Source organism: Leopardus geoffroyi, chromosome A2 (genome assembly GCF_018350155.1).
Source record: "Leopardus geoffroyi isolate Oge1 chromosome A2, O.geoffroyi_Oge1_pat1.0, whole genome shotgun sequence".
Lineage (NCBI taxonomy): Eukaryota > Metazoa > Chordata > Mammalia > Carnivora > Felidae > Leopardus > Leopardus geoffroyi.
In genome coordinates this window covers 145,058,909-145,076,218 of record NC_059331.1, presented here as the reverse complement: position 1 = coordinate 145,076,218, position 17,310 = coordinate 145,058,909, and the positions used below count along the sequence as shown (strand labels likewise).

The window sequence follows — 17,310 nt, the reverse complement described above, 5'->3', positions numbered from 1 at the left end:
GTCAGCACTGCCTCAACTGAGCTGAAGCCAAGTGCCGCCTCCCCCCACCAGCCAGTACCTCCCCTCCCTCCAACCCCTCAGCCTTCCTTCTGCCCCACCCCCAGGCAGTGGGCCCTTCTCCCATCTACCTCGCTCTTCTGGCTCCCTCCCAGGTGCAGCCAGCACAGCTCAGACGTTGGCCTGGAGTGGGCCTGAGGCTCAGAGCCGTTCTGGGTTCCATCCTAACCCTGCCCTGCTTCCCTCGGCTGTGGGGGCTGTGGGGAAGGAGTCTCCTCAGCGGTGGTGATGAATTGGGAACAGACTGACAGCGGGGGAGAAGGAACTGCTAATGACTCCTCAAGTAAATGCGCCTTGGGCGACAGCATCAGGTTTCCTCCTTGGGGAGAAGGGTGGAGCTCCTCTGCAGGCAGGCTCAGGTGGGCAGCAAGCTGGAGGTCACGGATGATGCAAACAAAAGCCTCAGGGACGGCCTGCAGGCCTCTTGCTCCCGCAAGGAGTGTGGCAGTGGGGCCAGTCCAGTGACAAGGTCCCACAGCTCACTGGTAGGAGGGGCACAGCAGGGTGTACCCCCCGCTGCCTGCCAAGGTGAAAAGACACCAGAAGCATGAGATTGCCAAAGGGTAGGACAGGGAGAGCTGCTCCTCAGATAAAGGAACTCCATTTCTAAGAGGGAGCTGGCTTGGCCCCTTGAATAGTGGAGCCCTGCAGGTTTCCCTCAGGAGACGGAGGTGACCATCTGTTCCCTGGGACCTAGCCACCAGCAAGCTGGTAAACGTAGCCCGGCTAGGTGGCTTCTTGGTGGGAAGGAGACAGTCAGCTGAGAGCTTGGCCCACCCTTAGAACAAGGGCACGTTTTGCCCATAATGGCTTATGTTGCCTTTCTGCAAACTGGGGCAGAGGGGACAGACACACTGGCAGGCACCTGCCAGACGGGTGCCACTTCCCTACAGCCATCCCTAGCCCTCTCACAGTTCAGATCCCTGCCAAGGAGCCTGTTTTGGGGAATTCCCAGGAGGGATGCTCCTCATCCTGGACCCATGGGGCGATGACAAAGAAGACCCAAAGACCCCTTCCAGAGAGAACAGTAATTGTGTGTGCACAGAATCAGTGCCTTATGGCCCTCCCTCCAGGCTCTGGGCAGAGGGAAGAGCTGGGGAAGGACCTGCGTGGCCAAGATGCCGACCAGAGGATGGGACGCTGAAGCTGGGAATGCTCTTGGCCTTTGGTGCAGGCAAGCCTGAACTGGGTCTAAGCAGCAGGGCCTAGGCATGCTGGGAGACCCACCCAAGAGGGCTCTGCTTTGCTCTGGGAAAACCTCCGGACTGCATTAATGTGGAAAGGCCTTTCCCAGCTCCTCTGATTCGTGGTAGGGTTTGTGGTCAGGCTGGGGGCCAGGATGGCACTGTGTCCTGAGGCGGGGCCCCTTGGTAACCCCTCCATGACCCTGGCCTTAGACCTAGGTGGGGGAATGGGCAAGGGAGGCGGCTCCTTCCTCCCTTCTCTGTTCTATTGCTGCTCTGTCATGCCAGTTCCTGTCTACATTGTGGGGCCAGGTCAGGGGCATAGGCTCTCTCCTCCTGTCCTCACCCGTCCCTGGCCCTCCCTCTTTCCTGTACACCCTCCCCAGGGAGTCCCAGATCCTCTTTCTGGCAGGAGACGGGGGATGTGAACTGAGGCTCCACTGGCTGGAGGCCTTCCTTTCTAAATCCTATTTAATATCTCCGCTCAATAGGCTCCAAGGGTGGGGCTGGCTCGGGGCCAGGGTTGTGGAGGCCTTCAAGATCTCAGTGGGGAAGACAAGCTCAATAAAAGGCGATCAATGGCCAACCCAGCCCTGTCCAGGGCTCTGCTGGGGCAGAAGGGGGGGGGGGCCGGGGAGGGAGGGCAGTTCTGGTGCCTGCCATCTGTGTTTCCCTCTTTGGTCCACAGACCCACCCAGGATTCCTGGAGGAGGAGGGGGTAACCTGGCATTAGCTTCCTGTAGAGGAAGAGGAGGGCCCAACCAGCATCTTCATGAGGAGAGAAGTCTGCAGGGCACAGGGAGGAATCAGGCCCAGCAGGGAGGCAGCTAAGTTCTCATGGAAGGGAAGCTAGCATTGCCAGGTTCCCTCAGACCCGCTAACAAATGTGCACGCACATAATCACATTCCCCAAAGACTTCTGTATGCTCTTAGTCTCACAAAATCTCTCAGCATTACCTTTCCTTGGTTAGCTCACAGGTACCACCATGATCCCTTAGCCACATGTGCCTGTCTCCGGACAGCTAAGGCAGCCCTCATGGGGTCACAAGTGAGGCAAGGTTGGAGATCCTTGCCTCCATCCTGGGAATACCTCAGATATGCAGCAACTACCAAATTCTCTCATCCGAGTCCAGCCAACTCTGAGGGGGCTGCAGTGCTCCACACACACACACACACACACACACACACACACACACACACACACACACACCGCTCCTGGGAACCAACCCCACCGGAAGAGGCGAGGCATACTAGGTTCTGCCACGACCCCTGAAGAGGATGGGATGTGCGGGACAGGGACCCAGCAGGCAGGCAGGCCCTTGCACTGAGTAGCGCACTGCATTTTAATTGGACTGGAACAAAACCACGCAGCCTGTGGAAGTAATTAATCACTGGTAATTACTCCTCAACATCATCATGTGGCAAGAGTGAAATGATGACCTGGGCTCTTTCAGACAAATCCACTGCGTAGGAAATAGTGGTGCCCAGTACAACACCCAGCAAGGTACCCATTCCTCCACCTCAGGCCAGATTCCCTTCTGTCTTCTCTTGGGTCCCTTTGGGGTCTCTAATCTCAGAGAACAGAGGGTCACTCAGACCCGAAGAAGCTCGTGTGCTGAGTGACTAAGGGAGCAGGGCCTGGGGGCAGAGACGCTTTCAGAATCTGGGCTTTAGAGGCCGGTGCTTGCCACGCTGACCCCCTGCTGCTAATTCTTTGGTGAAGGTTCAGCCCTTTGCACACAAGGCCCCAGCACCACGTCTCATCTCAGCCTTTCCCTTCAGTAGGCACAGGACACGGGGCTGGCAGTCTTAAGTTCAGCTCTCACTAACAGGAAAGCCAAGAGGAAGCTCCTTTGCAGTAGGGGCTAAGGTTGCCTGCTTCCCCATCACTCTAGGAAGACGGGGTTTACCCTGAGCAGAATTGGGACAAGGAAGGGTGGAAGTGTCCTCAGAGGCCTCATGGTGGCCTATTCCTCCAAGACATGGACAGTCCCTCTCACCTGTCCCAAGATTTGTGGGTCACCACTCCCTACAGTTCTTCCACTCTCATTAGGGTTGGTCACCTGTCCCAATCCCCAGGGGACGGGAAGAAAAGACAGAGAGATCTAGGCAGGAGTCCCTGGGCCAGTGCCTGAAGGAAGACAGCTGGGAAGGACCCAGTGAGGAGGTGGCTGCTCTGGGCTGAAGAGAATGAGGAGCCTCTGGGCCCTGATGCCCCCTACTCCCTTTGGCAGGTGTCTGGGCCTTGACTTTGGGAGGCGAGTTGCAAGCCAGATGGCTGCCCCATGGGGAAGGAAACGTTTATTCCTGGAACAAATTTATGGCTCAGCACGGCTGTCCCATGAAATCCTCCTCAAGCTCAGAGAAGCCCTGACAAATTGGTGGCCGGCTGATTTATCCCCATTATCAGGGCTGGACTATAAGTCAGTGGCGACAGGCTGAGTCGGGGGGTGCCAAGCCCAGCTCCCACCACCAAACCACTGGGTTCCTTAATCGTCCATTTGTTTCCAAAAGCTGCTTTCCGACCCACCCCCCTTGTCTCTTCAATGCAGTGTCTGCAGAGACTGATGGGCTATAAATCTGCTGTCCTAACAGCTTTATGCATCTCCTGGGGTAGCTTCCAAAATGGGCTTCCCTGCAGGGCGATGCGAAGGAAATTCAGAAGTGGGCTGCGGGTCGCCCAGCTGCTCCGAGGGCAGCAAAGAAGGGTCGGGGCTGGCGAAGGGAGGACTCCCCAGTCTCCTGCTCACAAGGGGCTCTCCCAGGCACTCCTCTCATGGCTCCAAGGTCACCTTCCAGACAGCGTTCTCCTCCACCAGGTCCACCAGAGGAGGCCTGTGGCTGAGGAAGCCTAAGCTGGCAGCCTCTCCCTCGGTCACGTGTGGCTCCTGACGTGGGGTCTGAGACCAACACCAAGCGGGGTCCCTCAGGAGGGGGATAACAGCTCTGTCTGTTGTGTGGAGGCAGTGGTGTTGGGAGGGGTGGGAAGGCGGCAAGTCTGAGCTCTGGGGTGGCGCCCACCTCCTCCCCGGCCAGGCCCGATTCCACACCCGTACCTTTTCTTTCTTCTGCTTGGCGGCCTCCTCAGCAGACAGCAGGGATTTGTAGTAGGAGCTGCGCTCAGCGGTGAAGTGGACCTTGGAGAGTGAGTGCTCCACCAGCAAGACGGACAGGTTGGCGCCATCGATGTGCAGCCAGCCGATGAAGTTGCCGGCCTTGTCCATGCTCTCCACCTCCACCTCTACCTGGGGAACAGAGAAAGGGGGTGTCAGCCTGCAGGGGGAGGCCCTGGCCAGCTGCCAGGGCGTTCACACCACAGGACAGGAGCGCATCAGGCACACGAGCAAGAGCTCACTGGAGCTCCAGCACTGCTGACCCTCTTAGAACCCTTCGCTTCAGTTGTGAGTGGGACCTACGCGTTCTAGCCTCTCACACCCCAGAATCATCCTTACAGATACGTCACTGACCAAGCAACTTCAAAACTCCCTTCTTCTCAGATCTTTTGGCAGACAGCTCCTAGGGTAAACTCGGCTCCCCTTAGCTTAAGCAAGGGAGTCTGCGTTAGCCGTGTGCGTGTGAGTGCAGCCTGGGGATCGGGAGTGAGACAAGCAGCAGACATAGCTCCGGGAACATCCCACTCTTCTTTAGCGCCCACCCACCCCCGGCTCTTCTAGGAAGACAGGCAGGCCCTGGGGAAGCAAGACAATCCCTGGGGAGAGGGGTGTACAGCTGAAGGAATTAATGCTTAACAGAGGTGATGAAAATGGCTGGATGAGAGCCAGGCGAGGAGAGGAGGGAAGGGGGCAGGTGGGCAGAAGGATGCGAACAGGAAGTTTACTAACACACGAGGGCATTTGTGGGGTGACCACAGCAGGGGGCTGCTCCTGACAGAAAGCGACTAGAATGGTGTAGTCACTACCATCAGGCCAGTCTTTGGGGCCTTATGCTGTGGCAGAACCTCAGAACCCTCAGGGATCCCTGCAGGGCTCGGGGGCATCTGAGCCTCCTCCACTGAGGGCCTCCCCAAGACCCCAAACCCCAGTACTGACTCTGCTCCTCCAAGAGGGTGGCCTTGATGCCTTGGCCCTTGTGGTAGCTGATCTGCTTCCACCTCATGAAGGCAATGGCCCAGGGTGAATTTCTTCTTTGATTCTCTCCCAACCTCCTCCTGTCTCTGCTAAAAGGGGCTTGTAAAAGTCTTTGCTGCCAAATATGAAAACTTGTATTAATTTAAACAGCTTCAAGCTCGATTAAGCAATAAAATGAATGTCTAAATACCTGGGAATTCTTTGAAGCCTGGGCTGGAGCCAGCAGCAGCAGCCCAGGGCAGAGGGTTAGAGAGGAGAGCGGAGGGAAGGAGAGGGAAGAGAGCAGGGAGAGATGTGGGGGACATGGCACCCTGTAAGTAGACAGAGGTGACTTGGGCATGCAGACAGAAGGCAATGGGGAGAAGAAGGGGTAGGACCAGGAAGGCAGGACCCTGGCTTTTCCCTTTTCTTGAACACCCTCTTCCTACTTAAGGCTTATGGTTAACCCTTCAAGTGGAAATGCAAATTCAACGATGCCTGAGGTTGGGGTCTGGCCCAGAAGCAGATATGAAGAGTTTATTAGAGCTAGGAAAAAAAAAAAAAAAAAAGATACTATATAGATCCATTCCAAGCTGACTCTGTAGGTGGGTAGGTAGGTCCCCTATTCCTGGACCTCTGGTCTTTTACCATGTTAGTAGCCAAGTGTTGTTTTCCTAAAACTGAGGACAGCTGCCCTGCTTGAGCACACGGCCTCTTTCCAGTTCTGAGAAGCCTGTGGTGGGCCAGTGTGGTGGTGACAAGAAGCTTGATGCTCCCTGGCATAATTCCTCTTGGCACCCGATTGCTAGAATGGAGGCAAGAACCCCAGAGACGGGTTGATGAGATACCCAGGCAGGTACAATCCTTCTCATCCTATAAGGTGCCCACACTTAGACCTCACTCCACACAGCAAACCCCAAATTCACACCTCACCTCTGATGCTGCAAACCAGACGATGGCCTCTCAAGGGCTCACACTAGCAACAGACACAGTGACTGGGAGCCACTCCTGGGGTCAACACTACCAACCCTGTTGGCTGACTTCACACTTACCAGCCTCTCCCTGCCTGCAATCAATATGCTAACTTGGGCTTGACAAGTCCCTGGGCCCAGCCAGGCACAGAGGAAAGAAATCTCTAGCCTTGGGCACTGTCCTCTCACCGAATCCATCTTGGGTTACAGAGGGAGATAAAACTGTAGCCTGTGGGTCTCTGCTTCCCCTTTCATTATGGCTGCTGCAACCAAGGTAATTTCTCCATCAAAGGCATTCAGGGGAAGGTGGGCTGGGCTCAGTGGAGGGATGGGGCTACTCCCAAGTATCTTGACTTGTGACCTCTCTAGCCAAGCCCTGTGCCGTATCTATCCTTCTGGGTACAAAGAATTCAATAGGAAGACCAAAGTCTTAACCCTTCTCTAGTCCTGGGAGAGTTCCACGGGGAGCAAGCACAGGGTTAAGCATGGTGGTCCTAGGTTGGTATAAGTGTTCACTGTTCATCATGTTTCTCTCAGATCGATTGCCAGGAATTTGTAGCCTGACTATAACATTTCATGGACCAATGTCTGTATATGCTCTATTTTTCTGATCAACTTTAAGACTCAGGTTTTTGATACTTTCTCTTAGTTAAAAAGTACATATAAACCACACATACATATGGAGATATACAGATACAGCTGATTCTCAGTGTTTGTGGTACTTACGTTCTATAAAGGCACCATGAACACTGAAGTAGTGAATCCTGAACCATTGCTCCCAGGGGAAACACAGGATTAGATTCCTGCAGGACTCTCATCACATTTTTATCAACTTACCAATACATAACCTTCTTCTGTGCACGTTTCTGTTTAAAGACACCTTATTTAATATATACTGATGATTCATTAACATTGAAACCACAGCCAATAGCACTATCACTCATGCCTGAATAAAGCTTATCTAACACATGTATTTTCTCCTTAAGGCATATCACAGTCTTCTTGCACTTGGGAACACTAGACAGCACTTCAGCACTCTGCTTGGAGGCCATTTTAAACTACAAAATCACCAAGAGAAAGCACACACACAAAAAGGAAAAATGCAGGACCACTTGTGTGTGGTGTGACAACTGAATAAGAAGGCTGTGCAGCACCTTTTTCAGCCTCAGGTGGGAGATGTGCTCACCAGCAGACTTGAAATTTTCACTACAGTGCACATCCACAAATGATCAAAAAAGTCCCATGGGGCACCTGGGTGGCTCAGTCGGTTGAGCATCCGACTTTGGCTCAGGTCGTGATCTCACAGTTCGTGAGTTCAAGCCCCGCGTCGGGCTCTGTGCTGACAGCTCGGAGCCTGGGGCCTGCTTCAGATTCTGTCTCCCTCTTTCTCTGCCCCTCCCCCACTCGCGCTGTTTCTCTCTCAAAAATAAATAAAACATTAAAAAATTAAAAAAAAAAAAAAAGTCCCACGAGCACTGATTTTGGGTTACAAGTAAATTTTAGCAAGTGAATTTGCAAAAACGGAATCACACAGAATGAGGATTGACTATCTAGAGGTATACGGAGAGCTATTTCCTACAAGTTTCTTTCTTTTTTTTTTAAAAAAAAATTTTTTTTTTAAGTTTATTTTTTATTTATTTTTGAGACAGGGAGAGACAGAGCATGAACGGGGGAGGGTCAGAGAGAGAGGGAGACACAGAATCGGAAGCAGGCTCCAGGCTCTGAGCCATCAGCCCAGAGTCCGACGCGGGGCTTGAACTCACGGACCGCGAGATCGTGACCTGAGCTGAAGTCGGACGCTCAACCGACTGAGCCACCCAGGCGCCCCCCTACAAGTTTCTTTCAAACTGAAGACAGGAGTTAGGGGAGGCTCACTCATGTCAAATACACAGGAAGCCTCTTCCGGTTTCTTTCTGGCTATTATAATCAAGTGTTGTGTAAACCGGAAAGTGCTATACAATATTGCTACTTGTCTCTTCAGCATCTTGTGGAGTGTTTCAGGGAGAGATTTGGACTCAACAGCTTCCCTTGGGAGGCCTCCTACAATGGCCATGTGACATCAGGAGTTCAAGACTTGGGTGATGACCGTGGGCTGCTGGAGTGTTTCATTTGTGCGTGGGCATTCGGTGTGGACACACGTGAGCTGATCCGGCCTTTAGGGTACCACAGAGTACGTGTCCACATGGACACAGGCGGTGTCAGCAGGGAACAGATGGAGGCTCTTCTCTTCATTCCCCTCTTCAATGCTCATATTGAAGCTAAGGCCTAGGAAAACAGAGCTGAGGGGAGGAGGCCTCCTGAGAGATCATGAGGGGGGCCATGGCATCCCACTGAGGAAGCAGCTGGGCGAGAACGAGGAAGAGGGCGGCCGAGACGCCTGAGGTCGGACCTGCTCCTCAGGCGCCGAAGGACATCGTGCTGCTGCCTCACTGGGCACCCCGGCTGGTCTGGCCACCTGCCAGCATCTCTTGCCCCGTGCTCTTGAGGCAGGCAGAGCGGGTGTGGATCTTTGGTCCGAACTAGGCCCTGTGAGCTGAGCTCTTCCGGCTTCAGTAGCAGCTTCCTGTGAAGGCTTCCCGAACCCATCCCCAAGCGAACCACTCTGTGGACACCTATAGGCTCACCCACCCAGTGGCATTTAGAGGGCAGTGTACAGCACAGAGGTCAAGAGCGCAGCCTGTGGAGCTAGACTGCCTCAGTTCAAATCCACCTCCCACCTACGTGACCTTTGGCAAGTCACTTAACCTTCTGTGTCCTTGTTTTTTTTTTTTTAACGTTTACTTATTTATTTATTCATTTATTTTATTATTTTTGAGACAGAGAGAGACAGAGCATGAACAGGGGAGGGTCAGAGAGAGGGAGACACAGAATCTGAAACAGGCTCCAGGCTCTGAGCTGTCAGCACAGAGCCTGACGCGGGGCTCGAACTCATGGACCGCGAGATCATGACCTGAGCCGAAGTCGGCCGCTTAACCGACTGAGCCACCCAGGCGCCCCTGTGTCCTTGTTTACTGTAAAACTGGCATTGCAATATTCCCTATCTCAAAGGATTTGTTATGATTAAATGAGCTAATACATACACTTAGCATGTAGAAGATTACTGGACACATAAGTGCTTCATCATCATCAGCAGCAGCAGCAGCAGCATCAACTTTTTACTTCATAGTAGGGCCAGTTATTTTATTTCCAAATATCTTTATTCTTCAACTAGGTTGTTTGCTCCAAGGGGGACCAAAGCTTTTTCTCCACCCCGCGTCTTCCCCAGAGCTGGGTGTACTGACCGGGCAATGAGATGGCAGGAAGAGCATGGATCACAGAGTCAGACAGACTTGGACTCAAATCCTAGCTCTGGCTGGGGATTTTTGGGAAGTCCCACAAACTCTCCTCTCCTAGCCAGTTTTCTTGTCCGTAAAAGGAGAAGCGGATCCTATGTACTCAAGGAAGTAACATAAAACTGCTTCCTCTTCCCTTCAGCTAATACGGGCCAGCAGCAGCCCTGCTCGGGCTGAGCTCCATCCCCTTAGCTTTCCCTCCATCTAGAAGGTTTGGGTTTCTTACACCCAGGGGGCCTCATGCAAAATACAGAGTGGAGGGAAGGCAAGTGTGGGCTGATGGGAAGAGCTAATGTGTGATTGTCCTCACACCCAGCTGAATAACCAGGTGCTGTTCTGCTCAGTCGAGGCGGGGGGGGGGGGGGGGGGGGGGGCGTCTCTCTCTGCCACAGGGCCAAGGGGAGGGGACACGGCCCGGCCAGCCGCACCCAGCGGGAGAGCAGCTGGACACACTGGACTCAGCCTGTCCGTGGGCTGGGGCAGCCGGCGGGCCCGCTGCCTCACAGTGGGACACGTTCTCCTGCTCCCAAGCACATTAATGTGTCACTAATGAAATTGTTCTGGCTTATTTACCAAATTAATACAAACGGCACAGGCTGTTAATTTGCATGTCTCCTAATTACTGAGGAAGAGCTCCCGTGCCCAGGCAGCACACACACCTCAGTGCCCACCCAGCCGGGCTGTGGTCTCACCCTTCCCAGCTGCGGGTGCATGAGGAAGGGGAGAAGGGAAAGGAGGAAAGGGGAGAACTGGAGCGGCTCTGGCTTGCTCTCTGTGGCTGAGAACAAGTGAAGAGAGAAGCTGTGGTGGCCATGAATTTGTTTCATTGCCTATAGTTCTTTCCTTAGTGGCTGGAGTGCCTTGGCCTCCAGAAATATACTCGGTCCCTGTCCTGTTCCCCTCTTCCACACTGCCCCTCCTTTCCCTTGTTTGGATTCTGTCCAGCTTCTTAGGAACTACTCCATCAGGCAGGCAGTGGGGTCTGAGTCATCTTTCTCTCTAGGCAGTGTGGCACATTCTGGGCCTGGGGTGCAGTGCAGGGTTAGAACGGTGCACGGGGTCACAGGAAGGGAAGTGAAAGCCACGCAGGGGCTGAGGCTCTTATGGATACTACTCCTCTTTCTCAACTTGTCCTGCTCCTTCCCAGCCACTAAGCCTTCAGATTCTGAAACCTTATGTAAAGTATATGTGTATGGGGGGGGGGGGGGGGGGGGGGGGAGGGAGAGGGAGAGGGAGGGAGGGAGGGAGGGAGGGAGGGAGAGAGAGAGATATTGGTCACTTCAGAGCTCACCATAAGACCACAGAGGAAATTCTGACTGCCCAGGGGGTTCATGTAGCTGTCCTACCTCTCCTGCTCCAGGAACCATATTGGATGACTAGTGGTCCCAAGTCTGGGGCAAGGCTGAAAAGACACAGGTCCTCCTGCAGCCTCCTTTGGGTGTTGGTGAGGTTTGGGCCAGGGGAGGGAGAAGGCACTGGAGGCTGCCTCCATGAAAAGCAAACTTGAACAAGGCAGCTAGGGGCGCTCAGGGCAAAGAAACTCTGAAGTGTTGAGCAGAGGAGGAGACACAGCAGGGGGCTGCACGCTCCACTGGGGACTCAGGGCAGCCAAAGGAGGTACAGCACAGAGGCGACTGGCAATGGGGGAGGGCAGGGAGATCCCATACTTATGTACCCACCTTCCTTTTTTGTGTGTCAAGAGGATGGAGAAAAGGTATGATCTCCCCAAGTGTGCCAGCCCCGCCTCTAGGCACAGTGCCTGAGCGCGGGAGAGGACTGTTCTTTAGCCAGCCTCTTCGGTTGGGAGGCTGCGGAATGCCTGGAAAATAGCGAGGGGATGCTCTCTCCTCCAGGGGAGGTGGGCCGCCTCCGGCAGGACAGCTGAAGCCAGGTAGACAAGAGCAGCGGCACAGGACACCCCTGCCCTGGGGTCCTTGGAAAGGAAGACTTCCCGCACAGGTGACGGCGATGGAGGTTATACAGGCTGCGAGTTCCTCTAGAAGGCAGAGAGCAGACTGCTCAGGGCTGCCTCTGGGGAGGTGACATCAGGGGCCTTAATGACAGGCAGAAGCCTCTATCCTTCCCACATGCTGTCTGGCCACAGGCCTGCTTTCAACACCCCCAAAGCCACCAGCAACAAGTATGGGAAAAAGCCTGAAACTAGGAACACGGCAGGAAGGAAGATCGGATGACAAGGCACCGAGGAACAAAGAAAAAGCACCGGACTGGCTGGAACTGTGATCTGGGCCGGGGGGGGGGGGGGGGGGCGCGGGTCATGTCCCCTCCAGGCTCAGTCTCCTCACACACAAATGAGAGCAGAACCAAGGTTTTAGGGTGCTCTCGGCTGTGAACTAGCTGAGCGGACAGTCGGGGCTGGGTGGTGGCACTGGTGGTGTACCAGTACGACTGGGGGCTGAGGAGACAGAAGGGCAAGCAGAGAAGCCCCCTGCGAACCCTCGGGCCCCGCAGGAAAACTTGCAGAGAGGCACAAAGGGCACTCCAGCCTCTTCCGAACCCACGCCTCCCACCACTTTTCTGCCAGAATGTGAGCAGTGATCCAGAGCAACCAGACTGCACCGGAGACTCCTTGCCTGTTACACAGAGGTAGCCGCATCGCCGCAGAGCTGGTTTTCCACCATCACTGATGCTGCATGAAGGCTGTAACGTGCTGCCACAGCTAGAGCTGTGAACTTGAACAGACACCTCACCTTAATATAGTAGCAGCTTAACACAGCCAACGTGTGCCCGCCACTCACAGGCACGCGCAGACACAGCAACGTCTCTCAGAGACGACGAACATTACCACACTGCAATTAATAATGTAACGCTCTGGGAGCTGGAGAGGCAGTGCCCATGAAATGCCTCCTGGGTCTCATTACCGGCAGCTGCCGGCAGGGAGTGGGCAGAGGAGAGGCAGGCAGCAGTAGAAATCTCCCCTATGCTGGAGAAGCAGCGCTCTGGTCCCCATCAGCGCCCCTGCTCCTAACCCCGCGGCACCTCCAGATCAGATGACTCTTTCAAGTCCAACCCACAGTGCCAACTGTTCTCCAGAAAACCTCCCTCGGACATCCATGTGCTGGCCCAAGCCAAAGCCCTAGGAGTGCCTGGAAATCAGGCCCGAGTCGGCACGGTGGCCGGAGGGGTCAAGAAGCTCCTGGAAATTGATGGAAGGCCTGAGCACAGAACAAGATGGCTCAGCTAGAAGTTCATGGCTTCTTCCTCTCCCAGAATACCTCAGGGATGAGGGGTGGGATGAGTAGGGGTGGGGGCGGGGGCGGGGCAGCTCCTGGTCCTGCCTGAGGCAGAGAGGCGGCAGCCAAAGTGATCAGCATCGTCGTCGGAGTCTGCCGGGAAATGCAAACCTGCTGACTCCAGGCCTTTGCAGGCGGTAACACAGTTTATAAACTGACGCAATCTGTTCCTTTGGTGCAGACAATGAGGAAAGTAGATTGTTCATCTTCTCAGGAAAACCCAGGGCTAAAGGCTGGAAGGAGATTTAACTCTCTCTTCTCTGAGATTCATGCAGGAATGACCCTGAATCAGGAAGCCCTCATTCTGCACCCCTGTCCAGGGCACCCCTGGTGGCACCCTTTCCCACAGGTTTCCTGAGACCGAGCCAAGCTTTGGAACTCCTTCAGACCGTGGGGCACACCGAATGGCCCAGCTCCTCTCATCCTCCTTGGCTGACATGGAGAAGAGCAGCGCCAGCCCAAAAGAGCAGCGAAGACAAGACTGCTGTTCATCAGGTGCCCCCACGCAGTTCTTCATCCCAAACCTTGGTGTGGGCCACGGAGGCAGCCCCGGTGGTGTTTTCCAAAGCCCAGCCAGAGTACCTTAGGCTGTACCCGAGCCCTGTGGGGACCGAGCTAGCGGCGAGAGGAACGTTGGACTCTTGTCAGGGCAAATCAGTGTATGTACGACACGGAATAACTACATGTGGCTATCAAATGTCTGACCTGGTCTCAAAGTAATCGAATATTGTTCAATCAGGTCGAGTTAAAATGCCACTTCCCCCTTTATGAGGACCCGTGTGTCTCCCTGATCCCGAGGCCCACTCTGGACAGGCGCACTCTGCTTTGCTGACTCCAGCTCTCCGGCTTCTTTACCTGAACTGCTGTGGGTTTCTATGGGGACCCGCATCTTGCTTTTAAAAAGCTCCTATGTTGTCATTCATAATTACTTCTTTCCTTCCCACCCCAGAGAAAAAGAAACCTAACTCTAGATCACACCCTCTTTGGCTTCCTCGGACACCTACCAGTCACCTCTCACATACGGTCACCATTCCAATCCCCTCTCCCATCCACCTCTCTGCCTATGAATATCTTGCCCATCCGAGAAAACCTTGCCTTGACCTCCTATCCCACCCAGTCAACCTATTTCTCCTTACCCAGAATATTTCCTCAACTCTCTTTTTCTTCCCCATCCATTGCGATGGTTCACCGCTATCAATACTGCAATGGAACTGCGACTTCTAAGTCACTCAAGACCTCTCAACTGTAATTTTAACAATTTCTTCTCACATGTCATCGATTTTGACCTTTTGAATGATCTAACCAAGCTAAGAAGCCCTCTTCCACTTTAAACTTTTTTTTTTTTTTTTTTTAGGCCTCTGTGATTCTCAATCGTGGCTTCTTCTCCCTGCTCTTAGTTTCAATCGTGAATTCTTTCCCAACAACATGCCCCTTGAACACGGATATTTACCAGGGAGCCATTTTAAGCTGTACAGCCCCCATTTTTCACTGCTCTCGGAGTTATAGGACACCATGACTTTTATTTCCAGTCCGGACCTCTCTTCAGAATTCAACTCCAACCTGACAAATTTCAAATGTAACGAGTCTAATTCTGAATCTACTATCGTCACTATAAAACCTGTGCCTCCACCTGCATTTCTTATCCCAGTCAGCAGCACGAGAAGCTCGGGAGTCATCCTTGGCTCCCTTATATATTCACACTCAATCTCCAGATCACACTAATTCTACTTCATAAATGTCGCTTGAATTCTTCCTCTCTTCTTTATCCTCACTGCCACTCCTTGAGTTCAGGTCCTACCTTTGGGGGACAGTCCCCTTCACTGGTATCCCTGCCACCAGTGTCCCTAATGGCCCCTCCGCAATGCTGCAGTGAGGCTTATCACAGGCAGTGCAGCACGATGGTCAGAGACAGGCTGGGGAGCCAGACCACCTGGAGTCAAGCCTTGCTCAACTACTTACTAGCTGTGGGACCCTAAGTGGTCAAATGGGCATAATAATGGTGCCTACTTCAATGATTTTTACTAAAGAATAAATAAACTGATTCTAGTTAAATACTCAGGAAGAGTTTGGTAGATAGTAAGCACACAGTTACTGTGCGTTTGGGTTACTTAACCAGAAAATCCAAACCTGATCCCTTCTGCTGCTGTTGAGACCCTTCCCTGCTCTCTGCTGAAGTCCAAATTCCTCAGCACAGCAGAGTATAAGCTTTTTACCACTGGGTTCTTACCGGTCTCACCTTCCACCATTTTGGCCCTCATCACTTTGCTCTGGTCATGCCAAACCAACGCCAGCTCCACACACATGATGCATCGTTTCAGGCCTCTGTACACACTCCTCCCCGTGGCTAGAACGCTCCTTCTATTACTGCACCTGTGAACTCCTACCCAGCCCATGAAGATGCTGCACTGATGGGATTTCACTCAAACTATTACATTATTTACTTAGTAATGCTTTCCCCCACATACCACTACTAATGACAGTATCATAACGGGCACTTACTAATGCTTGTTACTGGCACACGGGAGGCATTCAGTGAGCAGATGATGAAAGGGAAGAGGTCTTAGCTTCTCCAGATTACTGGCAGTCAACTTGGAGAAGGAAAGTTCCTGGGATAGAAAACGGTCTTTGGGGAAATCCAGTGGCGCTGAACAAATTGGGAGAAGGCCTGTTTCGAGAACCTCTCTAAGGTGACAGGGATGTTCCCACAGATGCCCCTGTCAAAGCAGGTCTGCTCATAGGAGCCCGGAGGGGCAGAAACTGGCTTTTGGTCAGTGCAGCCAGCACTGATGACTCAGAGGCTCCCAGACGTCACGAGCAGAAGGGGCTGTTTCGCACTTGGCTTTGCCTGTACTGAATATAACTGGAGCGAGGATGGATTCCTCTATTTATCTAGGCATGAACACAGGCAGCAGCTGTGTATGCCTCCCTCTGGTCTCCTACACATCCACCACTCCTGGCCACCATCCCTCAGCAAGGAAGGGGTGAAGAGCAAAAGCAGACACGAGACAGCCAGAGGAAGAGCTAAGAGGACAGGACAGGACCCCAGACCCTGTCTGCTAAGTCCTCCAAGCCAGGGGGTAGGTGTCGCAGTTAGGACTCAGTCGCCTGAGGGAACATCTGAGCACAGGGCTAAGAAAGCCTCAAGCTACAAGTCACTTGCCAGTGTGGGCAGGTCTCAGGTCCTTCTAGGAGATCAGGGAAATCTTTGGGGAAAGGCCACTGCTGTTAGGTTTAAGGGAATCTGGAGCTCGGCCAAGCTCAGTCACTTCAGAGTTCTCAGAACTGGGCTGTGGCCACGGGGGCCACTAAAATGCTGTCAGGTTGCGGCAGGGATGTCCTATGCTAGGGGAAAGGGGATGTGGAGCTCCTTCTCTTTCATTATCACCTGTTCTCTTGGAATAGGTACATGGACACCAATCCCTCTTGCAGGCCAGAGAAAGGCACAAGAGAAAAGAATTTGGAACAGATAAAAAATCCTACACTTGCAGCTAGGAGCCAGGCAATTTATTTCCCCCTGCCCCTGTGTTCATCTGTATTCTTCCTTAAAATCCAGCTGCCTTCACATGCCAGTAGGAAGCTGGCCCTGGGCCTGCTGTCCTCGGCAGGCACCCCTTTCCGATTCACAGGAAGGCAAAGCGGTGGGGCCGGCACAAGTCCTGTGATCCACACTCCCGGACAGGCCACAGAGAAAGCCCCCTGCTCCCCTCTCACCACACTCGGGCTGCTCTCTTAGCCCAGTGGAGAGGAGATCTGGGCCTCTTCAGGGACTCTGCCTGTGTTTCATGCACGTTCCCAAAGTCTGTCTCAAACCTATGTCAACACAGTAAGGAAAACAAAAAAATCCTTTCAGATGATACAGTCGTCCTGTTCGAGCAGTGCCAGGGGGCGAGGGCTGTTGTGTGCTCACCCTCCAGTCATGTGGGCAAACGAGGCCCTTGCTCAGTATGACCTGGAGGGCCTGTGATCTCTGTGGCCTCTTCGTAATACAAAGAAGGGCCTGTGGGTAGAAGCCACCCATTATACGGTCTGAGCACACATAGCCCAGATTGGGATAAGTGCGGTATGCCAGAGGCCAGATCGCCTGGTCAATGACCCTGGTCCCGGCCCCTGCCCTCTTCTGGGGGTCGAGGCTGGGCTTCCTCACTGCTCATTTATTGCTAATGACAATGAAACTATGGCACTGCTTGTACCGTCTGAGTGGAGCTCTCAGAGGTCATAAGCCCTCCCAAACCTCTCTGTGGTCTGCAGCTGGTCTGGGCCACCTCTGCCCAGGAAAAGACTAGGAATGAAGGGCTTGGGCCTGCAAGGGCGTATTGACTCCACTGCTTCTCCACACTGAGGCTGCATTCCCTCTTCTTCCCTGTCTTTCCCCAACTCCCTGGGCCATGGACTCCTCATGCTGTTTTGGGCTACATTTGTAGTTACCTCCTGAAAGTACCCAAAGCCAC

General features: G+C 53.5%; 1 protein-coding gene across 1 annotated transcript in view; it reads right to left on the bottom strand.

The window, feature by feature from the left end:
• SND1 (staphylococcal nuclease and tudor domain containing 1) overlaps positions 1-17,310 on the bottom strand; it is a 427,290-nt gene that overhangs the window by 12,087 nt on the left and 397,893 nt on the right. The window contains exon 17 of the mRNA XM_045495517.1: positions 4,298-4,486. Within this exon, the coding sequence (XP_045351473.1) occupies positions 4,298-4,486 (189 nt within the window). The remainder of the gene's footprint in view (positions 1-4,297; positions 4,487-17,310) is intronic.